Raw genomic sequence first — 26,167 nt, 5'->3', positions numbered from 1 at the left:
ATCTTCTTTGAAATCACCGTTTAAGCTTGTTTTGAACCTATAAAGGTGTCTTCCAATAATTTAACAATGGCAGTGGTTATTAATCTATCAAACTCCTTAACAAACTTTTCCCGCGCGCCATTCGGGGCCGTGTAAAGATAAAACAGGATGGTTATAAAAAAACACGGTAAGTATTTCCTGATTAGTTCTTGTGTGTTAATTTGCTCAAATTGGGTGGTAGATAGTTTTGATTAATACGTAAAATCATGTATTTTCAGACTTCCAGAAAACAGCGGGGCTAATTCAGGAGTTTCTTTCCAAACTGTCCTGCGATGAATCGACGGCTGAACTGCGTGACTCCATGAATCTTGTTCTTTTTCACTTGCAAAGGTACTACAAGAAACTCCGCAAGCGAAGTCTTTCCAGCGGAACTTCGCCACGATTTCACGGGAAAACTCTAAGTGGAGGTCTTATTTTGAACGGTGGTGTAAGTCCGGTTTCTCCCGCTTGTGGTATACGAGATCAGTTTGAGTGGAAGTGGTATAACTTGGAATCACCGAGATTGTCAGCCAGTCTTGGGACAAATGAATATTCTTCTCTACCCCTTATCTTGCAAGCTGCGAAATCAGGGGATTACGAACTTTTGAAGGAACTCATAGATAAAGGTAAAAAATTGGAGAGAAACCATGCATACATACACACTTCTTATTTGGGGATGATAAAAATAATAAATAATCCATAAAGTTTTATTTGCCATAATAGCAGCTGGTTATTTGAGAACTTGACAGGTTAATTCAGAACTCTGTTCAGAACTTAAGCATGCAAATTACTTTTTCTCTCAATCATCAGGGAAATACTTGTGTAAATTCATTACAGTTAGGTTATAAAAATATAATCTCCCTCCAGCTTCTTGCTGTCAGCCTCTGAAATCCAGCTCAAAAGATCATAGGTGAAAAGCACTTATCATTTTCCTGATCCTTGTCACCTTATACTAATAGATATTAGGGCCATTTATACGAGGAAAAATAAGACGTGTCTTTCATTAGATGCGTCCTAAATCAGACGCAAACTATCCTGTATAAACGGTACATTAAGACGCTACTTAGCAAAAACACATGTTATCAAATAACAGATGTTAGGGGCTATTCTTTGATGAGATGCATCTTACCTAAATTTCAAATGAAATGTGCCATTTATACAGGATAGTTTGAGTCTTATTTAGGATGCATCCTATGCAAGATGTGTCTTATTTTTCCTCATTTAAATGACCCTATTGTTTATTATAATCAGCCCTGAGGTCTCCTGCAGGCCCATGCTTGGTCCTGTGAGGCCTCGGGGATGGAGGGGATCTAAACCTTTGTGTGGATTTTTGGATATAGGAGTGCCACTTGACGTTAGCCAGAAAGTTGGGAAGAGAGCAAAAAAGAGGAATGAGGGGGAGGGAAAAAGGAAACACCCACCAGCCTTTTTGAGTGGTTTGTGTACTGACGAATGGATCAGATTCGGATCGGATTCTATATACATCACTCGCATGTTTTGTTATCTTCCAAGGGAGAACTCGAAAAGACTGATGCAAGCTATCTGTGAAAAATGGCAGAGCAAGCATTACCTGTGGCCTTATTAACCATTGATATTTGATGAGAACACTGGGAAATAATTGTTCTGAAACCTGAGCAAAAGATGGCTATTAACAATATTCACCTCACATGAGAGATATGATGGCCATTTTGTTCAACTTACATGTTTTATTTCTCTTTTGCTGAATCACACTATACCCATCTATTTTTTGCATACTATGAGTAAGCCATAACAAAGAACAAATGACCACACATCAGACATTTTAAAGGTGTAAAATCTCTGAAAAAGTAATAATATGTGTGGGTTTCCAAAGTTCTGCACCAGAAGCGATTGTGTTACCTGCCACATGGCCCGTTACAGTCAACACATTGTCAAATTGTGAATTGGGAGGTGGTTTTTATTGTTATTTGTGGCCTTGCTTCTCATTTGTGCATGCTTGGCACATGTCTTTCCAGCTTTGTCGTTCATGTGTGCACTTGCCCAGAAATACAGGCAGCTACACAGACTAGTACAAACTTGGATAAACCTGAAAAATTTTTCGCAAAATAAATCCTTCTGTGTAATCAGTTACCATCCTTTGCTCTCTTAGAAAGTCTGAATATAATATTATTGTTTGAATAGAGATCATGACCCTGAAAGGTCAGCAGTTGTAAAGTGACGTAGGGTCCCAGGGGGGTACTCCCTTATAAGGGCTTAATGGGGACGTGCGGCCAGCCAGGGTATGTTTTTTGGGATTTTTGTCTTAAACAGGGTATCGATTTTATCATTTTTTGTCTTAATCAGGGTATCGATTTTATCAATTTATGTCTTAAACAGCTGTAAATAGTTTTGTGATTGCCCATGGCTTAAATGAGAAAGAGTTGAGATATTTATTATTGTCTTACACAGGGTATGGTTTCGGGTTAAATGTCTTAAACAGGGTAGGAAAATCAGCGATTTTTGTCTTAAACTGGGTCAGGGTATGAGGAGCCGGGCCGCACCTCCCCACCCAAGGATATATCGAGTACCACCCCCCTCCCCCCGCCCCCCCCGGGCTTAGGGTGTGTTCCTTTCCTAAAATCCAAATCCGGATTTTAAATCCGAAAACAGATATTTCATTTCTTTACTAAAATCCAAAAACATATTATTGATCCAAATAATCCACGAGGGAGGTGGATTCTTTGTATTATTTCCAAAACCAGATACTTTAGATACATGATCTGAAGCGTTTCTTTACCATGGATCCAAAAAGAGTGAATATTACCAGCAGTAACTTGAAACAATTTTATTACATTCATCAGCCTTTTAGCAAGACTGCTTATCTTTACGGCCAATTTTTTAACCTGAGTCATGGATTAAACAATATTCTATCCATTTTATTGGGTGGTAAAATTGCAATTCAAACAGGACCTGCATTGCTCTAGTTACAAGGAAAAAACTGCTACACAACTTTGCCTGCTCGAGCTCGTCTTGCAAGACTTTACTTTTCCAATACATTATATCTTATTTCAAGACTCATCTTCATTTGCCCCGTCTAAAGCAGTATCCTAAAGCTAACTGTCTAGAATACAATGAAACATCAGCTAACTTGCAACCTTGTCGGCAGCTGTGATATTCTTTCTCCAGGATACCATCGATATCGTGGGTCGTTGCTATTTCTCAAAGAAAATTCCTAATGATCCGGATTTTTGATCTGATCTTGGATAATTGTAGTGAAGAAACACACCCTTAATAAACCATTCACTGTGTATTTTTCCCTTTTTAAGGTCTCTTCGCAAAATTTTAGGTTTTGAATACAAGACAGCACAGGTTACAACATACTAAACACTGAAAACAGGGCTTGGATGACATAAGTGCGATGTTGGTTTCATTGCAGATCCAGCTGTCATTAAGCAAGTAGATGGTTTAGGGCGAAATGCTGCTATGTACTGTGTACATGGAAATACACCTGCTCACACAGATTGCCTTGAATTGCTTATTAATGCTGAATGTGATCTGGACCACCAAGCAAATGGTAGAGTATCCTGAAATTTTTTTCACTTGAAGACCAAATTAGACAACTTTTAATACATTTTAATGCACCCACTGCTAGTCTGATTGAAAAAAAAGGCTGTAAAGAAAAGCATTTCTTCTAATAGCATGTTTCAAGTTTTTAAGGCTCAGCATTTTTATATATCGTAGATACCTAAATCCATCTTGTAGAAGTAAAAGTTTACTTCAATGCCTTGTGGCCAGTATGGACAGTCACCTTGAATTCTTGGGCTGGATTAAAGTGGCCCTTGATGTCTTGTTTCTCATTCCAAAACTGTTGTCCAAAAGATGCGACTTTAAAAATGGAGCAGTGCACAATGAAGCCTGGGTGAATCTAATCATGTGATAGCACCAAAATTTTTTTTAATTCTTTTTATTATTAATGTGGCACCTTCAGTGTGTGGATTGATCTCATACTAATACTTGGAAACTGCTTGGAATTTTACTTGTTAGAACTAAAATAAATAATTATAGCTTCACTTAATTATAGAGTTGGAGAGAAAATGAAAAACGGCAGTCCAGTGAAATCACTACTTGTCTTATTTTTTTAAATCCCATACTTCGCAGTCCTGCAACTCTTTCACGTGTAATTGCATGTTAGGTGATCAAACCTCAATCTTAAGTTGCCCTGGCCTGTTGAAAACAACACATCAGCAACCATATCTATATTTTGTAGCATATTTAACATTCATGTAATAGCTATAATATTTAAGTTTGTGCATTGTTTGTACTGTAAATTATTATTAGTACAGAAAAACAGTGATAAGTTTTTATTGGTCGCTTACTGGTGTACATGCATAGTTTTGCATAACTCTTACTTTTTGTATTTTTCTCTTGAACATCTTTGCAATGATTATTATCACCAGATAATACTACAGCCCTACATGTAGCTGCCTTCTGCAACAATACTGCAGCTTTGACTCTTCTACTCAGAAACAAGGTGACTGCAAGAACTAAAATGTTATTTTGTTATGTTCTATTAAAATTTTACACAGTACTTTTGATCATTGAACTATTTTTGGCTTTTATTCCAGTTAAAAAAAAGAAAACAATGTGTCCATTTGCAGTTATTCAGCTGCACTTAGTGAATCAACTCGGTTTTAACTGTTTTTGAGATGCCTGGTTAAAATTTGATCAGAACTTAACCTGGTCCAAAGAGTTTTTTGTTTACTTACTTTAGTTTAGTGAAGAAAGCTATTTTTGCAAATTTAGTGCTTTTTGTGCATGGTAGAACCTAAACTTTGTTAATTCTCATACATAAGCAAAGATGATCCATTGATTGATAACAATGACCTGCAGTATATAACCCCTCAAGTTGGTTAAAAAATCCTACCTAGTTAAAAAAAAAAACATTGTTCTCGTGTAATTTGCATAAGATGGTTAAGAATCAGTGAAGACCCAAAATACATAGCCACAGTTTCTTAGTTTTTAAAGTGATTTTTAATTAGTTACCTGGAAATAACTCATATAAGTTTCCTAGCGTGGTTGCAGCCACGGTAACTGTTATTTGGTGTTAATTTTTTTGGATATTTATAAATAAACAAACCTTTCATACCTAGGCCATATTATGGCAAGGTTATTTGATACTAACTTTTAAATCTGTGGATGAAATCCTTTGGTGTTACCATTCAAATGAAACCTCTGTGGCAGAACTTTTGTATGATACTCCTTAATTCTCTGAACTTAAAAAAAATAAGTTTGGCCATTTTTATGAGCAAAAGGGTCAAATAATATTACCTTACATACTGTGGCCAAAAAGGCAGTCAAAACCTGTTCAAATTGTCCTATTGCCTCCCACTGCTCACTGCTTTATTATCTGCACTCTCCTTAAACTATGTGATGGGTACTTTTCAGTAAAATACATTGAAAGTGAACCCATTGCATCCCATGTTACCCAAGTTGAAGTGTCCTCCCTTAGATCAAGGTGAACCCCAAGTCCAGTACTTAAGATAAACATTGAGTGTTTTAAAAAATAGTTTGTTTTTCAATAGGCTTAGTTTTACTAATTAAATTGACAACATATCTAACTTTACTGTAAGTGCATTAGTAATCATACATAGTAGTTAATATGTAACATTTCATGTGTATGGTATCAAATGGGTAAAAAATAATAATAATAATTATTATTATTATTATTATTGTTATTATTATTATTAACACCAGCTAATCATGTGTTTATAGATTATGGGTAGGCCTTTTTAGGACCCTGATTTGGAAAAAAAGTGAACAATTTTTTCTTTTATTTGAGGCTTCTCACCACATTGAAGACAATCAGGGCAGGACACCTCTTCACTGGGCAGCAGCAAGTCCCTCCATGGATAACCTCAAGGTTATATATGCACTGCAAATCTTCTCTCTATGACTGCAGCCTTCTAGCACTGATTTCTTACTTCTAGCTTTTGTTCTAAAAAACATAACTATAGGGATCTTAAACTCTCTCAGCTATAAAATCTACATGGCCCCAGGGTTGCTCTGCCTTTCTTTGCCCTTTAGTCAAATGTACCATTTTTGACAGAAAAGTTACCTCTTACCTTCCTTTGAAAAGTGGTACCTTAAAGAAAGTTTATCCCTTTTCTAAACCCTTGGAATGATATTATGGGAGAACATCATCACCAAAGGGGAAGTCAACTATGAAATATAATAATTATTAATTATTCAGTTCATTTTGTGGCATGCCCTTTCAACTAACTGAAAGACAGATTTCTGTACCCTTTGATATACTTTAACTCTTGAAATCCCTTCCCTTTTATATTACCGTATCACCATATATCCCAAGCGTGGTCATTGCACGCATGCTGAACAAGAATGCTGTATAATGACAGACTAGAAACAATAGACAACTCCCAAAGCACAAACTCAGCCAAAACGCTAAAAATCTTCAATGTTTACTCAAGTTTGGGCTTATAGAAGATAATGTCACAGTTTTTCAATGACCATAAAATTCAGAGTCCGGGTAGTTAGTTTATCAATTGTGGCCCTGAAAAAATTTGAAGGAAAAAAAACTACGAATTTTTAAGAAAATGCTTTTTTTCGTGAGATTGACTCTTAAACGCTGACAAACGTCAACAAATAGCAAAAACTATAATTTCTATATGTTTGCTTTGCTCGAAATCGCGCGCATATATAAGGCCCTAAATTGTTTTGCTGACTTGCAAGGACCCATCTGTTATAAGGATGCCCAAAATACAGAGATGAATCTCATAGTTTATTAGATATAATCCGTGTAAAGTTTGCTTATCATTTTCGCATAAATTATGACCTAAATTTGGAAACCGCTGAATTTCTCGAATTGGGTCTTTGCGATTTTGGTGAAACTCTGTTCAGCGCAAGGCACTAATGCGCACTATGTGTAGCCGAGAGATTTTCACGAAAAAATGCTGGCAACAGCAGATTTTCGACTCAGACCTCAAAGGGGCGTGGCATTATAACCACGTGACATTTACTCCGATCGCCAAACATTTTATGTTATATTGTAGATTGATCTATATGTTATCCATTCTATGTGCTAGACTTACGATAAAAGTAAAGGTGGGGATACCAGAGAGCTTCAAAGTAGGATGGTACCCCCTAAAAAAAACTGGGTCGAGTCATGTTAAATATATATAAGTTTGCTACAAAGCCTATTATTTCCTTGTTACCAAAGACCAACAGTAAGCTGCCATGGGGCTGCTGAGCACTGCTAGCTAAAACACAGCCCTGCACTAACCAAATAATATTGTTTTACGGACAGATGTTACTTCAGTTTGGTGGTAGTCTTCATGCAGTTGACAGTGAGGGTTTGACACCAGCTATGTGGGCATGTTACTTTGACCAACTTCATAATCTCCAAGTCCTACATGATGCACTGTGCAGACTTGACCCACAGGAAGATGCCATCTTCAAAGACACTGATTGCTATGGACAATCTGTGATACACTGGTCTGTCAAGGGAGCAGGCTCCCTGGAATGCCTTGAGGTATTTGATAAAGAAATGATGAGAGATGAGATGGTCTTTGCCTTGCATGTTTTTAAAAATATAATAAGGATGCAGACTGTAGATACACAGTTAAGCAGAACCCACAGAAAGCATAGGCTCTGTACTCAAGGAACAGAACAGACATAAAGCATGTGTGCAGAGGGCGTGTGCTTAATAGCGTTTACACCCCTCTAAAAAAAAGTGGCCAAAAAGTTCAAGGAAAGTTGGCCACCAGTGGTCTTTAAACTGTACCAAATCTGAAATTTTGTGATTTTTAACTGAACTGACACAGCATGATAGTTAGTAATTATTAATGAATGAGCCTGAGTATCTTATGAAGAATTATGGAGATTGAGGAGGGTGTTATCCGTCGAGGCCGAGGCGGATAACACCCTGCGAGATCTCCATAATTCTTCATATGTTACAAAAGCCGAATTCAATAATTGCTTTATTATACATTCAAAATAATTCCTGGTTTAAAAACATAGCTAAAACATGCCTACCTCCATCGATGTTAAGTTCATCTTCGATAGTGCACGTTTAGGGTTGTTCAGCTTTGCAAATATTCTCCAAACAGCAAATGTCGCCCTTCGAGTTGTCTTTTTGCTGTTCTTGCCATGTTTTTAGCTACTATTTCGCCTGGATCTTACTCTTGAATTGAGCAAAATGTCCACCATTTTTGTTTTCACAACCAAAACAACTCAACCTCGTCCCCAGGTCTTCTCAGTTAACAGTGCATTAACCTGTAAGGAAGCTGCACTTTTGACGTCATTGGTTGATTAGTTGCAAAATTCTTCCAAATTTGGTCATCAGTATCTGGTTATAGTGAATTATGTGTGTGCTTTTAGCCAATCAGAATTGTGGAAATATTTTGAATGAATAATAATCGTTAAGTAGTTTAATACAATAATAGTCCGATTGTTATACCAAAGACTCTTTACTTCATTTTATCAAGGTTCCACTGCTTAAATAATTTTGTAGAATCTTCCACTTAGAGTTCTAGGGTTGAATTTGTAAGTTAAGATATCTCCTAAGTACTGTTTCTCAACTATCGCCAATTGTTTTGAGAGAGCAGTTGAGACACATCTTAGCTCAAGATGGCTTCATGAATCCATCCCCAGGACTGAAAGCAGATCATACGAATTTTTCCACTTTTCGGATTTCATATAATGTCCTTCTGAAAATTTGTGTCAACAGTTTAATTGTGTTTTTGAAGTGCATTTTATTTGTATAGACAGGTTAAGAGGCCAAACATTTTTGCATAACCACTTCCATTTTTGCACTACCACTTCCACTTTTCTTACTTCAATTTTGTTTCCAAGGTCTTACTGACACCCAGTTCTGCAATTCTAAGAGATAATGATGGAAAATCAGTGCTCCACACAACTGCGGAAAAAGGTACTATAATTTGATTAATTATTCCTTCTTTTTGTCAACTGCAATTATGGAACATGTGATGTCACTGTTTTTGGATCTGTACATAACACATAAAACGTAAACATGTTTGTTTATTAACCTATAATTTTCTTGAATGGACTGAAAATAATTGAAAAAATCTTCAGAAACAATGAAGACAGGAAAAGTCTGCATTGTGACAATTAGTTTGTATCATTCTGTCTGGACAAGCACTTTAGTTGTTGATTGAACTGAGTGGAGTGCAATTTGGTCTGAAATGATGTGGGTAATTTCAAAACAGTTTATAAGAAATTCAGCTTATTAGAATCCCTTTTTAACAGCACTGAGTTTAGTAGGCTCGATTTCCGCCGTCTCCTGGGTCCGGTCTTTGATCCTCCCCGAAGAGAGACGGCTGGACGCGTGACCCGTTGACCTTGTCTATGACGTTATTGGAAAGTTGACAATTTAAGCATCACTGGAAGTGAAACCGGTCTCCAATTTTCTTATTTATTTGGCTCAAAATTGCATCAAGCGCTCCCTTACCCTCCCAAATGACTTTCGAAATAGCTTTTTCGGTACATTTCCATACATTGTGAAAAAGATTCTTCGGTACATTTCTGTACACGGCAACATGTAGTTAATTTTCTTTGATCTTCGAATGTTGGATTTCGTCTTCTGTGGGTCCGAACTGACTGATTCTAGGAGGCGGACCAAATTAAATGGAAAAGTGTCTGATTTACGAGACAGAATTTCCAGCGCATTAAATGTTCCTCTGTCAAATACAAATGTTGACGGTTACATCTATAACGAACTCAGTCATCGACACCTAAAGCGTCTTGAAAAGATCCTTGAAGAGGCAAAATCTCTCCAACCACGATCATTCACAACAAACAATCGAACAAAACGTTGTGTTCCTTCGGACTCTAGGATTTCGCCTAGTGTCTCCGCGCCGTCGAAATCGCTTCGCCGTGCGATGGATCAAGGAAGAACGGCAAGGACTTTCTGTTTTGATATGATAATTTCTGCAACAATCTTTGCCAGACGAAAATCTGCAGGCAGTAACATGATTGGCTTAAACTAACAAAGGAAATCGCATGCGTCCAGCCGCTCTTTCGGGGGATGAGTGCTGGCCAATCTCGTTCCCAGAGGCCGCGATCCTTTTGGTCAAGGGACCCCTGGGGACGAGGTTGAGTGCTGCCTCATTTTCCCGAACAGCGGCAGGTAATCGAGCCTATGAGTTCAGGTTTTGTAACCTTTCTTGACTTTTATTCTATTTTTTCTTATAATCTTCAACTATATAGGGAATACAGCTGCTTGTGAGTTGATTCTTGAAGTAAGAGGAAGCATTGAAGGCCTTCAGGACACTGATAACATGAAAAGAACTCCAGCTCATCTGGCTGCAATTTGTGGCCAAGGAGAAGTAGTCAATTTTCTTCTTGAAAGGGGAGGTTAGTACCACTCTTGGAGCAGAGGAAAGGAGGCTTTGCGTGAATTGCATAGAGCCTTTCAAGTTGGGGAAGCCCAAATTTCTGGACTATTCAATCTTGCTTTCCCTCCTGGAACTGGTTTTTTGAGTGCAAGCACCATTTATTTTTAAACTGATGGTCAACCTAAATCCACTGTACCAAGCACATGGCTATTAGGACTGGTTCAAATGCATATCCCAGCAACGAGCGGCGCATGCTCAACAGAGATTTTACTTGATTTATGTAGAGTTTTTCTCGAGTATGCCAAATAGAGCAAGTTAAAGAAAGGCTCTGCTTGCAGAGTTGGTTAATACCGGCACATTGTGTCTGTGATAGAATGGTCGCTCAAAAAGTTCCGAAGTTGTCTTCTTAATGCAGTGTTATGTACATTTCGTTGCTTAATTTTCTAGTGTTTACAATGGCTAACAAAATCTAACTACTTCATTTCTCATATTAATTAGCAAAGTGATTATTTTCTTATTATTAATAATTGTGAATCAAAAAACATATAACTCCTTATGACAAGTTAAAAATTCCTGTAATCTTTATTACCAGTACTTTTATTATTATTATTATTCTTTTTATTTTACGTGTGTATCACAGCTGATCTCCTGCTGAAGGATAAACTTGGCGCAACTGCTGTGGATTATATTTACAACAAGCAGCTTACCTACTGTGGGATGATTCTCAGAGCTCATTTGAGGAGCAATGATCAACAGATAACACCCACCAATACACAAAGGTAGACTAGAGGAGAGAGAGGGATATTTATCAAAATTATTAATATTGAATGAGGATGAGTATGATATGAAGAATTATGTAGATCAAGGACGAGTGTTATCCACCAAGGCTGCAAATTGTAAAGGATAATACCCTCTGAGATCTGTGTTACATAATTCATATCATGCAAAAGCTGAATATGAAGCTGAAAATGAGTATTGATTAATAAATATTTGCAGGGTCTTAACAAGCCTTACCTTGATGTAGAAGTTCTTCAAAACATTTGCCTGTTCCTCAGCAGTTTTAGCATATGAGTGAACTGTTTTCTGGCAGATATTTTCAAAAGCAGTTGACATCCATTGAGTGGTGTTTTTGAGTGGTCCTTTCTTTACGTCTCAATGTATGTATTCTAAAACTGAATTTAGAATGGCGTATATTAAATGTATGAGTTCGTGATTCCTGTAAATGCACAAGCATCATGGTTGAAATACTTCTACAAAAAAAATTAAGTACAACTCCCTTTTTTTCTACAGCCAGGATACTTCATCAAGGCCGCAACCTTCTGCTCCCTCTCCTGAAACTGTTCAACAACAATTTGATACCACCATCATGCAAGACAAGAAAGACCACCGAGGATCTCTCTGTGACCAGAACAATGATGTGTCAGAGCTTCACGGCTTTGAAGTTCAAGGTGATTCAATAGACATAGAAAATGAGGAAAATCACCTAAAAGCAAAACATGAGGTTAAAAATGATGGCAGTTCTACGAACAATAGAGGTCATAGTAAAAAACCTCAGCAAAAGAACAAGCACCAAAATACACTAACAAGACAAAGTGGTTTTCATAATGATAGTGATCCTAAAGAACCATTGGAAGCTCCAAGCTTTGATCTGAGGACTGAGGAAGGTGACATACTTGTTGTTGTGAGTAATCTGGATGTTGAAGATGGTGAACAGGAGCAGATAATTAATATTGAAGAAGGGGACCTTGATATTGATGGTGAAGACAATTTTGAATACTCAAGTGTTCGTTTGCAACAGGGACGTGGCAGCGCCTCAAGTGTGCACAGTGAGCCCGATAATGCAGATAACTGCAGCGTCAGTGTTGGACTGAGTGTGTCAAGTCTTGGAAGTGATAATGAAGATGAACTTCAGGATGACGATTTGGAAGAGCCTGCTGAGGAGGACAAGAACCAAGAGCAAAGAAAAGGAAAAAGTATTGATTCACAGTGTCAGGTAATGAGGGCAAATGTGTGTATTTTTTACTATTCATTAACTGTGGAGAAATCAGTTAACTGAAAACCTGTTGAAACTGGATCTCAGAGGGTATTGGACACTTCTGTTGTAACCATAGTGTGCAAGTTTTCCCTAGGTGCTTCTTTAGATTTATCACAAAACACAGTATTAATAAAACTGTTTCTTTTAAAGAGTTGGTATTTATAACATTTTACCATTGCTTGTCTTTTATTTTCAGTCAATTCCAGAACCTAGTCTACCGTCACAACAGGTCCCCTCTACAGAATTCAAATCCCCACCTGCGAAACCTCCACAAAAATTAGCACAGTTACATTCTCTTCCCCCCAGGAAAAGCTCTGCCTTTGTAGATGATAATTACACAGAAGAACTCGAACAAGAGCAACTAGCAATGGCTTCAAAAAAGAAGAAAGATAAAAGTAAAAAGAAAAGACAAAAGGGGCCATCAACATCAGAACTGGCTGCCCCTCTCCCACCTCCAAGGGGAATGGTTCCTCTTAGCAGTTTGGGCCCCCCTGGGGCTCCTAAACTTGGTTCCTTGGATCCACGTGGTTTAAAGCCAGCTTCTTGGGAGCATGGCCCTCTTGGACCTCTAAGGCAGGTACCTCCTGAGCCAGCACCTCCTACAAGCCCACGATTTGGAAGAAAAGGTTATCCATATCCTGGAGAAGGTTTTGATCATAATGAAAATCTATTTGAAAGGCCTCGGAGCCCTGAACCGCCTCGCAGTCCTCGTGACATGGGAGGACATCATTTACACCCATCTCCTCCTGATGCTTCCTTTAGAGGTCCCATAGAAGGCGGTGTTCATGAAAGGGACATGGCCCATGGCTCCATGTCTCAAGCACCTCTTAAAAGTATGGTGAGTGAACAAGTGATAGCTTTGCATGCAGTATCAGCAATCTAGCACTCTCCTTTATAAGCGGTTTGGAGGAAGGAGTTATCACCAAATATCCTCTTATTATATAATTTCTTCATCACTCAGGTGAATCATGAGAGTCATGTTGTGGAAGAACTAAAATAGACATAGACTTAAGGCTCTTTGTTGTACTGAATGGAGTCCTTGAAAAATGGGAAATGTGTCCTTGAAAGTCCTTGAAAAGTCCTTGAATTGTTTGTTCAAAAAAAGGCACGAACCCTGTACTTCCTTACCAAGAGAGACTGAAATGATCTGAATTTAGAAAAGATAGCAAACCTCAAATCAATTATTTGTGTTTTATCCCTAATTTAACTCTTATATCAGGGTTGTCACTAAGATTTCAAGTTGCCGGGTAAATACAACAAGTAGGCGGGGAATCAAACGGCTAGGGATTTCTTTTGGTTCTATTTTTCTTCTATTTTCCAATAAAAGTAGACGGGGGCCACTCTCTTAGTAGCTGGAGAAAATCCCCGGCCCCCGGCTCTTAATGACAACCCTGTATATGCAATATTAGAAGTGGTAAGGAGAAGCTGATTATATGCCATTGCCAATAAGTCCCAAGTATATGCATATATATGTACCAGTTTAGCCTGCTACTGTTAAGTTTACTGAAAAAAAATCAGTGATTGCAGCAGTTATAAGGAAACACTTCTTAAGTTATCACACCAGTCATGATGACTGCCGAAGAGGCAAGCTTACTGTTCTGCTGTAAGGCTGGGTGCCATATAATCACCATGATGGCTTTGAATGCTTACATAGCTGAACTTTGCAGCAGTAAATTACACATAAGTACAAGAAACTATGATTTGAAAGTAAGCTTGATTTCTAATGTTCCAATTATATATTTCTAGGGAACAATGGGCAGGAGTGCCAAAATGGGTGGAGTCATACCCCATGGACCACCAGGACCACGACTCCCTGGACATGCACCAATTCCTCATCCACCACAACATTAATACATCATTAATTTGAAGAGCTGACACTATAAATCTCCTGTGCGTTGAATGTTAATATTTTTCACTTATAAGTTCCTTTTTCTCAGTGGGTAATTTATCTTTTTTAAGTTATTTGGTATTCAGATAAGTTTAGATAAAAGAAAAGTAATGGGGCTGAAAAATACAGTATGAAAAAAATTAATTCAGGACAAAATTTGAATAATAAGCAAGCAACTTGGGACATAAGAACCTTTTTTGGTCCAATTTAAGTATAATTTTCAGTGGACCCTTTTTGGCCATTTATTAGCTAAGGGAACATTTGGCTAATCAAAACAAATCTGCATTTGTCAATGGAAGTTCCAACAATTTGCGGTGGGGTAGTTAGGGAAGCCCCTGCAGCATTTTGCCACGGAGTAGTGAGAGTGTTCAGCTTCTTTGTGTTGACTTCCTTCAAATGGTGAATGTGAACCAGTATTGATCACTATTATTACAATTACATTAATATCAAATGCACCCATACTTCTCACTAAATTTAGATGAATACTGTGTAGCCTAGATGCTACGTTCATAATGGCTGAGTAGCAATAATATCTTTATTCCCCCAGATATTTTATTTATTATCAGGAGACCATTGGAAACTTGTAAACCTGGCCTAGGTAGGAGGAGGAAGGGTGTTCTAGCAACACTGGTTATCTTTTGGGCTATTTATTTTGGGTTGGGATGGGGAACATAAACATTGGTTGGACTGTGCCAGCCGTATGGGAGGGGTGGGGTAATTACAATAACTATTTATTACTTAGATAAGTATTTATTCTGAATTTTCAATTTTCCGTAGAAACAAAAATACATAAGAACATAGTTTCCTGTCTGATCAAGAAGGGCTCAATGCGTTAAACAGAGAATTTGCACTTGTCTTTAAATAGCAGCACTATTGTAGGAATGGTTCTTGATACTGTTACCTTCTTGGTTATCCTGTGCTTTAACTTAGTTAGGGGCGTACAACATTACTTAGTTACAGCAATTACCAAGAGTTCCTTTGTATCCCAGAGTATTCTATCAAAAAAATATTTTGGAGCAGAAAATGCAGGGCGTAGGTAGTGACAGTGCTTCAAGATGCGAACGTTTTACTCGCAGCAAACAAATTTGTAGCGAAAATCGCCATTTGTGGATCTGTGTTTGTGGGTAATGCAGCCAAGCTGTAGTGTTTTGAATAGTTTATGTTTATGGTTTTCTTAAGTTAAAGTTGGATAAATATTTGCGTGAAGTATTATTTAAGTACTGTTTAAAAACGAGCAGGAGTGTATACTCAGGGGAAACCAAGAGTTTTTACACCTGATAATACGCTTCTGCGAGTTTTTGAACGGCCTGAAAATCTCTGATATAGATCACCTCATTTTTGCACTAGTATTTAGATTTGGGGTTATTTCGGTGTAAAAAATTGGACGTAAATTTTAGCCGTGTCTTTATCAGATATATGGACAGTCATTGAATATTATTTTCGTTTGTTTTTTCTTTATGAATTATTAATAAGTTTTTGAAGCTCTATTTTCTTCATAATTCGCCTCTTACACCCTCTTTACATATGTGGTAACCTTGCCTTTTATACAAATATAATGACCAAAAGTCTCTCCTGACTTCAGGAGCACCATTTCTGATATATAGTTATTCTGATGCCTTCCCCAATCCCCATGTCTGTTAGTCAACCATGTCTGTTAGTCATATTACAATAATGTCTTCGGACATAAAGACTACCCTTTACTGCTGAAAAAAATCATTTCTACTTTAATAGTAGCTATCTTTTGAATATTTCCTTCATAGGTGCTTTAATTATTATTAGGACCACAGTAAGGGTCGCTGTAAACAGGTGATGTGCTCATTGGTTCGGCTACTTGCCACGACTTGTCAGCGGGTTTCGAAGCGTAAAAGGTGCCTATATTTTTACATTGTTCGTGGGAATTAAACAAGGGTGATTAAAAAGGCCTGTCGTAGGACAAACCGTAGAGAGATTTGAGATGGAAATAAGTTGCCCCGTGGTAGCAACTACGAATTTACAGATGTTCTCTGTAACTGAACGAAAACCTGCATTTACGTCTTTAAAAGTAAATTATGAACCACGCACTTTAGATATTTATTACTTGTGTATGTATTTAAAGTCCATTCTCTATTTATTGTCAATGACCAGTACCTGGGGCTTGTATGTATTAGTTTTTGTCCATAGCCATGTCTGTACCAAATTAGTCTTCACTGCTTGATAATAATTATCATTTTTAATAATGATAGTAGTCAAAATCATTATTAAAGAAAATTCTTGCGTCAAATCTTAGGCTAGATTAGATTTGGCTGTTTACATTCCCATTCTCTACAGCCTTGAATTCTAAGTAGCGAACATTACTTAACCCTTAACAAAGGTATTATGTACTGTGTAGTCAAAAATTTAGTGTGCTAAAAACAGGCGTCCCCTCAGATAGGCTAGCCTGCGTAGCAGGCGCTTGGAAGTAGTGGGTGGAAGAGAGAAGGGGCGCGCGAGGGCTGTCTGTTTCTCGGGCGCCCGTTTTTTCTTGTGCCCACTACTTCCCAAGCGCCTGCTAGGCAGGCTACAGATAGGCAGAATTTCAAACTTTCCAGGTCGTTATAATACAGGGAGATCCAAGGGAACTTAACCTTTACATGGGAAAACGGAAATTTGGGGTAGAAAACCACATGCTTCGCGCCATTCCGTTTGGGAAGATTCAGAAAATATGGGCTGTGATTTGAGGCGATGCCATTTTGCTTCTCATTTTAGTTTGTTCAGCTGGTTTAGATATACTTCGCCCACCACTTCAATATCTTTAGTTTTATGTTTCTGCACATGATTTCCACCCGGGAGGTTTTTGTAAATGTTGAGCACCCCTGACCTCCCATCTCCTAGCCTATACCTTGCATTCCCGGCTCCCGCCCCTTTTCGATTAGCTTCCTTTAGTAGCCTGCATACAGCCGCCCCCCTCCCCTTAGGGAGGGCTTGTCTGTACACAGGCTATCCCCGTACCCCTCTTTTGATGTCGAAAATATTAGGCATTTTTGCGTGATTTCCCCTTATTTCTCCCACTTCCCATCGTTATATAGCAACCACGCTCCCGATCCCCGCCCTCTATCCTAGAGGGCTTACACCCTCTTGTCCTCCCCTACTCAGGTGTTCGGAAACAGAAAAGGGATCATGCCTCAGATGAAAGCCAAACATATAGATGCACAGAAATTTTTTATCTATCTTTATCGATATCTTTCAGTTAGTACAGTTAAAATATCCACGTCCTAAACGAATTTGGACTGTTGCGTGCGGGTCAAAATCAAGATTAAAGAAGGATGTTGCACGATTAATAATGGTAATAGGACTGAGTGGAGTGCAATTCGGTCTCTAGTCCGATTTGCTTAATGGCGAGTATGATTGTAGACCGAATTGGACGACAGAAAGTCTAACTATAACCATATTTGTTACATTTTAGGCCTTTTTTTAAATTAAAACGTTGTTAGAGTTATAGAGAGCAAATAATTAAGCAATAGAAAACGTTTTCCGTGTTTGCATAGCCTGATATAAACACGAGAGGGGTTGGGAGAATTCGAGACCGTTATGCAAACCCGAGACGAAGTCGAGGGTTTGCATAACTGTCGAGAAAGGACGAAGGAATGGGTAAATAAAGTGAACTTTTTGAGTTTTGAACTCGAAAACTTTTTCAAATTTGTGCTTGCGTGATTAGCGCGCGCGAAAAGCCAAACAACTTGACGCCACAACCATGTTTACATACTCTCATGCAAACACTCCTCTCGGCCAATCAGAGCGCGCGTACTATCTTAGTTATTTTATAAGAGGTAATAGTATTCATAACTACTGTTAGAAAGTTGGTAAACATAACGTGTTTATGCAGCTCTTTTACTCTCCATAATTGAGCTGACGAACGCGGAAAAGCACTTGTAAAGGGATGCTTGAACGGTGACTGTTAAAAATGCTTATTGTTTCTTGCCTTGTTTGTTGCATTTTCAGTTTGCTTTGATCACTTGAAACACTGTTAATCAATCTTAAGAGGTTGGTAAACATTGCGCTGTGAAAAACCCCTGTTATGAGTTGAGTACCCTCTACTTTCTGATAACTTGTTTTCCGGACTTCTCTACGCATTCTTTCTCAAGACAAATATTACCAGAGGAGAAAAGATAAATACAGTCCCTTTGAATTCCTTGGAGTCTTCATCTAAGCTTCCCAGTCTATATTTATTTACAAATTAAAATCGCATCACTAGGTTTCATTCCTTATCTTTGTTTGATTAGGCAGTGATATTGCTTTTCTCTTGTAAGACTAGGCCCGGGGGTACTCCCTCTGATGGCCTATACGGGGAGGCTCCACCCGAAAGGGGTACCTTGTTCAGGCATCAGGTGAAGGGTAGGATGTCACTAGTTGAACTATATGAGAGGGTAGAGGAATCTGTTATTGCGCTCAGTCAAAGGACCTAAAAGAACTAACAGGCGCTTTTAATGGCTGTGAAAATGACAAGAAAACTTTCTGTTTTATTGATTTATTCAAATTTAAAAGACGGCTCATTACAGCAGTTTAAAGGGATACAGCGTTCTAAACAAGTATGTCAAAGGGGTACGACTTGTCCGCAAATGGGGTATGTAAAAGGAGCAGGGGTTGGACCTCGGGGCGGAGCCTTCCCGTAAAAAATTTTGTTCAGTATCCCCCATCCAGACCAGGCAACAATTACTCTCCACCAGATTAGAACTGTCTTACTACCGAGCTTAGATGTCTCGTTCACGTTTGAGCAACGCCCTAAAAACTAGCTTACTGCGACCATCGCACTGTTGGTAAACATCGCGTGATAAGAGCCGCCTAACTAAGTCCTTTTAGATTATTCCGCCTTACTTGAGCAAGGAGAAGACGTTATACCAGTGAAGCTTCATTGAAGATCTGTATTGTTATTTTATCGTATCCTAGTCTACTGTGCAGGTCATACTTTTTTTTGCTATTCCTTGGAAACGCCTTTTTATAGTGAGAAACCTCTTCAGTTCAAGAAGCCATCATGACGTCAATCACCACAGCCCTGATCAAGGCCACTGTTTTATTACCCTTGAACCAAAGAAAAGGCCGAAAAGTTTCAACAGAGCAAATTAAAGATGGCGATATAAAAGATCCAAAATTTCTTGAAATGATAGTGCGTGAGATCGACACAATGGGACGGCAAATGAAACGACAAGATCTTTCGATGAGTATGAACTGCTTCAGAGAAGGGGTTGTCCACTTGTTCAAGCTTTTTTAAACAGCAAAAACTGCAGAAAATAGTTCTGCAACCTCGCTAGCAGAGGGAATGGAGAGACTGAAACTAACTGACCTGGGTGACGCAAAGAAAGGAGCGCTTTCAAATGCTAAAGAAGCATTCAACATGGCTTGGCAAAAGCAACGGAAGCTTTTAGCAGTGAACATTTTTGGCCTGTTCGCGTTGAGGCAATGGTCCTACGCGTTGCGGCAACAATTCTGCAGCGAGTAGACAACCTTGAGGCCGCATTAACACCCTGCAAGCTGTGCTTGGAAGAGTTCCATTCTATTCCCTACGTGAAGGAAAAATTTGAAGAAATCTGCGACAACCCCAAGGCTGCGCAGAGAATGAGAGGTGGTTTGGAAATCATCTCCACTGTTCATCAAGTGAATCGTCTCATTTATGATGTCACACAAACAGTCGGAAAAGACGCTCACATTTGGATCTGGCCCTCTGTGGCTGTTACTCAGCGACTACCCGGTGTTTTTCCAATTTACGGAGATAACAAAGTCTACCCTTTGAGAGACGTCAGAGTGACGAAACCACTGCAAGATCTGGGCATGCAGGACTGTTCTGTGACACTATGGTCCTTTGGTCAGGAAGGTGACGAAGATCACAAACTGCTAGGACCGCATAGTGTATGTACAAACAGAAACGGCCATTTCATTGTATCAGACTACAGAGCAAATGAAATAAAGGTGTTTGACAAGGGCGGCAAGTTTCTTAAAAATTCCGCACCCCTTCACCAACTCATGTTTGTGATGTAGTCACTGACCAAAATGACAACATATACACACTTTCATATCTGTTGAAACGAGAGGCAAACGAAATGGAATACACAACGGAGCTAACGTTAACCGTCTACGATAAGGAAACTCACTTACAGCGAACCTCCTCTCACCTTCCAGTAACGAGGAACTGGTGCGGTTTCAATGGACTACACTCTTATCTGGCAGTCAGTGACAGCAACAAAGTGTTTCTTCTTAATGGAATACGAGGGGAAAAGACTCGAGGAGGATATCGCGTGAATGATTTAGTCGATGTGTACAGCACTGATGGACAGTTTGTTTGTAGTTTTGGTGAAGAGAAAATCAAGTCTGCTTCAGCCATCGTGACTGATAATGATGCTCGTGTCATGATCCTTGAAATGAGCTCCATAAGCGTTTTTAGTGGAGAGGGAGACCAAATTTTCGGGTTTTCAATTGATGGGCCAGGCCCAAGCGAGGAATCTAAGATTGCGTTCCACAGAGAGAGCGAATACGTCGTCGTCGTTCAAAAAGATCGCAGCAAAGACATCCTTCGCGTACAAATCTACGCAAAAAATGGCAAGTTCGTGCGGGAAATTTACCTAAGAGGGGAAAAAATTCACTGGGTACGGGGAATGACAGTGACAGACGATGGACACGTTGCTATAAGTTACGAGGATCTAAGGTCCCCTTATTGGAAGGTTACTGTAGTATGAAAATGCTGCAGTTGCAGTGAAAAAGGTGGCCTATGAGCAAGCTCTCCATTTGGAGGAGTTACAAGAAGTCACGCGAGAGGCGCACGTGAAAGGAGACGCGCGACCTCGTGAGTTGTTTCGCGGCTGGCTTTGTTCACCACAGTTGGAGAGCTTGCTCGCAGGCTATAAAAAAGGCAAAAGATCATAACTAAGTCCGGTGGGAGTTGAATGAGGGGTGGGTGTGAAACATTAAAGTTTTGTGAAAATTGAGATTATCTCAGTTGGAGTTGGAAATTCAACTATAACAGTGTTAAGTTCAGTGGCGGATGCAGGGGAGGGGCCCGGGGGGCCGCCCCCTTATTTTTAGACCAAAATGAAGCCCGAAGGGCCGAAACAAAATTTTTGGGAGACCGGGCTCCCCCGTTATCTCAGGGTCTGGATGACCGCCCCCTCCCACCCCCTTCGCTCCCTTATCTGAAGGTCTGGATCCGCCACTGAAGTTGAATTTTTAACCGTGGGGTAAAGAAGAATAGCAAGATGACATGTACAATTGGTTTGTAAAAAAAAAAAAGTTATATATATATTTTCATTCTGATTGCAATTTTGCTTAAGAAGTGTGCCAGTCATCGCTTTTTACATACAAGAACCTCAACCTTAGGTCACTGGAAATACTGGTTCTTCTGTAGTTACCTTGAAATTTGTTTTGGGCATTTATTTCATATCATAACAGAAGCATACGATAACATTATCGCCTCATCAGCTAGTACAACCGACTGTTTTTATTTTTTTTATGAGATGCAAATTGTCAAATAAAAGCTGGAAATTTGCGAACCAGCTTATCAACTTCAATTTAGCAACTTTAATCAATCAATCTTAGTTCTTTCAAAGCGCATACAGTATAAAATACGGTTCAGAGTGCCTAAGCCAGAGGCTTATATGGCATAAAGGTCAAGGTCAAGAACAAGCCAAAATGTGCTATCACAATTCTACTAGTCATTTGTTTACAAAGTAGTAATAATATATAAATATTAATAAGCTAAATAAGCGACAGCAACATATTAATTAAGCAACTTGTTGTAGATTTCGGAAGGACTCGAGCTTTGGGATGTTCTGTTTTTGATGGTTTTCTACTTCGGTTTTATTATATTTAAATAAGAGAGAGATTTGTTGCCGTTTCCGTTACGAATGAAAGTCATTTAAGCTTTCTCAACTTTACCCCTTAACTTTACTATATACTTTGAAGAGACTCTTGTTTATCTAAAGAGATGCTTTAAAGAGAGTCTGATATGTCTAACAGATACTTTGGACTGAAAATTAAAAGAAAATTGCAAAAAAAAAGACAGAAAGTACTGGATGCTAGTAATGCCTGAAAGACGAAAATAACTTGATTTCTTGCCACTAAAAAGAAGCCACTGACATTTTAAAGGAAATAAAAACTGACAGTTAAACTAGATGTTGCAAAAGCGGCAAGATTAAACGCCTGTGTGCACCTAAGTCTCATGAGATTCCTTCGATCTCTTCATTCTTATATCCTTCATTTCGTTTTCTTTTGTCAGTCGTTATCATGGCTTCTCAATACCGTGAAAACGTTATATGACGGACACTCTCGAGACATAGGATGGTTCCAATACTCACTGGGCGTGGTCACCTACTAGCGGATTGTACAACGACGCAGGGCGAAGCTCCCTGTACGTCAGTAGGCACTTCGGTACCTGAAAAATGGTCAGAACAGACAAAATACGAAAAATAACAGCAAAGAAATATTAAACAGAAGGGAAATAAGCACATGAAAAAAGTTCAAGCGCCTGTGCATCCCTGCTTTGACTGCTGTCAAACTGTTTTTCAGAAGACAGCTATAATAATTGTCTTGCGCCGACTTTGCCACACGTACACCCCTAGCCCCTTAGGAAGGCCTGATACTCAGGCTACCCTGGGGAATTCCTGGCTACGCCCCTAGACGCTCACGTATCTAACACCATCGTAGATGATCTTTTCCCGAGCGGCCTGGACTGACCGGAACTTGTCTATACTTTGGAGAAACAAGAGTTGCTAACTTGTCACTGTAAAGGGGCAGTAGTGAATACTTCTCAGTTCTCAAAGCATATTAGTGGTAATTATTTACCTTTTTCTACCTGTTTGAATCACCAGGTAGACCAATTCCCCTCTCCTGAACTATATGGGAAATGGATGCAAGCTTTCGGTGCAACGATTCCTGGGATCGTTTGGGTGGACAAGCGTTAGTTATGATTGGTTGATGGTATCCAAGGCAACCATTAACCATATTAAAAAGTAACGCCTGTCCACCCAAAGGATACCACAAACCAATGCTCCAAAAACTTGTACCCATTCCCTTCTAGTTTCTGGTGTGGGGAATAGTGATATCACTGTTGGGAGCTATTTTAAAAGGCTAAAGACAGTGCCATAAGCCAAAACGAAGATTTTTAGGCAAGCTGCATGGAACATACAGGGTAAACAAACAAACAATTTGGTGTCCATATCTAGAACTTTATCTCCACCAATGAGTATCAACTTTAAATATTAACCGGAAATCCAAACAAGTGCGATCTATACAAATTTTATTTCTTCAGTATGTACAAGATTAAATTGACAGGCAATTAAATGATTTCTTAAGGATATGAAGGATGACGAAATCAAGCTTTACATTTACATGTAATGTCTTCATTTAAATATCCTGTTTCAATAAAAGAATTATGCTAGCAAAAAAAGATGTTGGAAATTATTTCCATGGGAAATTGAGCTTCAAGTAAAAGAGTTAGCTGACCGCCCCCGCAAACACAGATGTATTTCCCGCTGTTGAAAAAGAAATAACCGGACATAAGTGTTTTTAGGCTTTAAATTCGCGCTGGTACATATAACCCCGATGTAACAAAAGCTACAATAATATCAGCAGAAATGTACTGTTATGATCCACACAATTCTAGATCCCACTGTTAAGAGAATTCAGAAAGAACTACGTTACATTGCCAAATGGAAGCTCCGGTTTATCTTTTTTTACAATTAACAATTATTGATTCATCAGGGCTACATTATCCTTGGAAGTTCGCTGTGAGATATGAATGAAGAGATAATTGAATGCCCTAAGCAACAATTGAAAGCTCAAATGCTTAAGGCTAGTAAAACTCACTTACTACATCACACAATAATATAGTGTTCTAAGAAGCTACATAAAATAAAAAAGAGACCAAATTAATCAAATACTTCCCCATGATACACAAAACTATCTTGTACTTTGTTACAAAAGACAGTAAAAATTGCCATTATATTACAATGATGATGTGGTTCAATTTTTGTAGTTGATAAAATTTTCAGCCAAAGGTGGCATAGTGCAACTGCAAAAGTGTTTGATAGTAAGAGATAGACCTTTCAAGACAGTAAAATTTAAATATTTTACATCTCTGTTAGATAATGTTTATGTCATTGGCTAGAAGGCAATGCAGGTATTTCCAAGTACAAACAAAACTGCATAAAGCATTTGTAAAATGACATTAATTCAAAAGTAGATGTAAAAGAGAAAGCTGAAAAGGTTTGGAAAAAGAAGAAGTATATTGTACGAAATGCTGGACTAACAATGATGCAATTTCACACTACTTCCTGAAGGAATATTATTCACTTTTGTGCTCACATATCCTTGTGAAATACCACCACTGCCTCCTTTAATGCAGACAAGTAGAATTTATTGTGTAAGTGCCTGCCATTAAAGCTTTTGCTTGCATCTTTCTTAATGACTGTAAAATTTACATTTCTAAGGTTAACTACAGGTGTTTTTCTTTAACTCCAAAAGTAGTGGTGGGGGAGGTAGGATTTTGGAAGAATGACAATGATCCCTTTTAGCACAAATCATCACATGGACACAAAATATACAAGTGGTTAAACAGAAACCAATACAGTTGAACACTTCTTTCTCCTGAAAGCTTTTCAGGCCTAAAGCAAAACATTTTAAAATCAAATCTACAAGAAGTATATACACAAGCAGAATTGAATTTTACCCTAAAAACCTGCCTGGCACATTAGTCAACTTAAACCTGTAGAGTACTGCTATAATTTGCCTTCTGAAAACTTTAACATCCAAAACTTGGATGAAAACTCTTGATAGAAATATTTGCTTTTCAGGCCCAGTAGTTTCAAGAAATAAGCCCCCTGTTTATAGGTGAAGTTTGCATTTTATTAAATGTGAAAAATAGATCTGTGGGACAAAGAATGGCCCATAATAAATGTGTCTTTATCACAGAAGTGAGCACAAGTAGTTCAACTGTACTGCTTCATTAATACTACGAAAATGTCAGTTCTACCAGGTCATCGCAGCAGAGATTCCATGAGATAGCGCATGCGCATAGCTGGTCAATTTTGTGCTTGCGTCGCCATTTTGGCAAGGCTGGTCTGTTAGCCCATCACAATCCGGTGTCTATCTTCACCATCGTAAAGTTATATTTCTTCTTTATCATACATCGGCAATCTTTGCGAAGCAAAGTTTATAACTGCCGTGTTTTTTCATTCACTAAAAATGCCTACGCCGGGTTCCGGCGTACTTGATGAAATCCTTGATGTGACCAAGGAGTCACTGACCGAGTCAAATTCGCCGAATTTGACAAGCAAAGGAACTACGCTTACAGGATCGTCTCGATCTCCAAAACAACAATCCACATCTGCCGCAAACACGAGTCAGGCTGCTGACTCTGCTGAAGGCGAGGGAGAAGCTAGGCTTCTCCACAAACTCGACCTATTGACAAGCCTCGTGCAAGACATGGTGCCCGTTGTCAAAACTTTACAAGAGTCTCACGATGCCTGGCTATTGCAAGATGTGGATGATGTCGACGCTCCTTCGTTGGCTGAAAGCGAGAATGAGGAAGGGCCTCCGCCAAAACGACCCAGAATCACGCCACAACCGGACGAACAACCCCGTTCCAAAACGACAGATACTACTGGCAAAGTGGATTCACTTGTCACCGAAGTGACCGAGGACGAAGTCACGGGGCCAGCGATTTCGGAAAAAATCGCAAACGTTCTTAACAACATCCTCGCCAGTGGTCTTAATGATCAAGCCACTAAGCGGCGAAAAGAGAACATTCATAGGCCCACAAACAGCACATTACTTGCCCAAACTCGTGTCAATTCCGAGATTTGGGACATCGCTAAAAAGCCAACACGAAGCATGGATGCTAGACTTCAAGCTTTGCAAGACACCCTGATTAAAGGGCTTATTCCTCTTGCAGATATG

At 38.9% G+C, this 26,167-nt stretch overlaps 1 protein-coding gene across 1 annotated transcript; it reads left to right on the top strand.

Moving 5' to 3' along the window:
- Positions 1-25: 25 nt before the first annotated feature.
- LOC140953419 (uncharacterized) lies at positions 26-16,681 on the top strand. Its single transcript, XM_073402902.1, has 12 exons — positions 26-166; positions 258-644; positions 3,413-3,550; positions 4,434-4,507; positions 5,816-5,896; positions 7,298-7,522; positions 8,845-8,920; positions 10,219-10,365; positions 10,987-11,125; positions 11,637-12,339; positions 12,578-13,219; positions 14,128-16,681. Exons 1-12 carry the CDS (start codon positions 148-150, stop codon positions 14,230-14,232), a joined length of 2,736 nt encoding a protein of 911 aa, XP_073259003.1. The 5' UTR covers positions 26-147; the 3' UTR covers positions 14,233-16,681.
- Positions 16,682-26,167: the final 9,486 nt, after the last annotated feature.

This window comes from Porites lutea, chromosome 11 (genome assembly GCF_958299795.1).
Source record: "Porites lutea chromosome 11, jaPorLute2.1, whole genome shotgun sequence".
Lineage (NCBI taxonomy): Eukaryota > Metazoa > Cnidaria > Anthozoa > Scleractinia > Poritidae > Porites > Porites lutea.
Note: the sequence above shows the minus strand (reverse complement) of the source record. Positions and strands in the feature narration are given on the sequence as shown.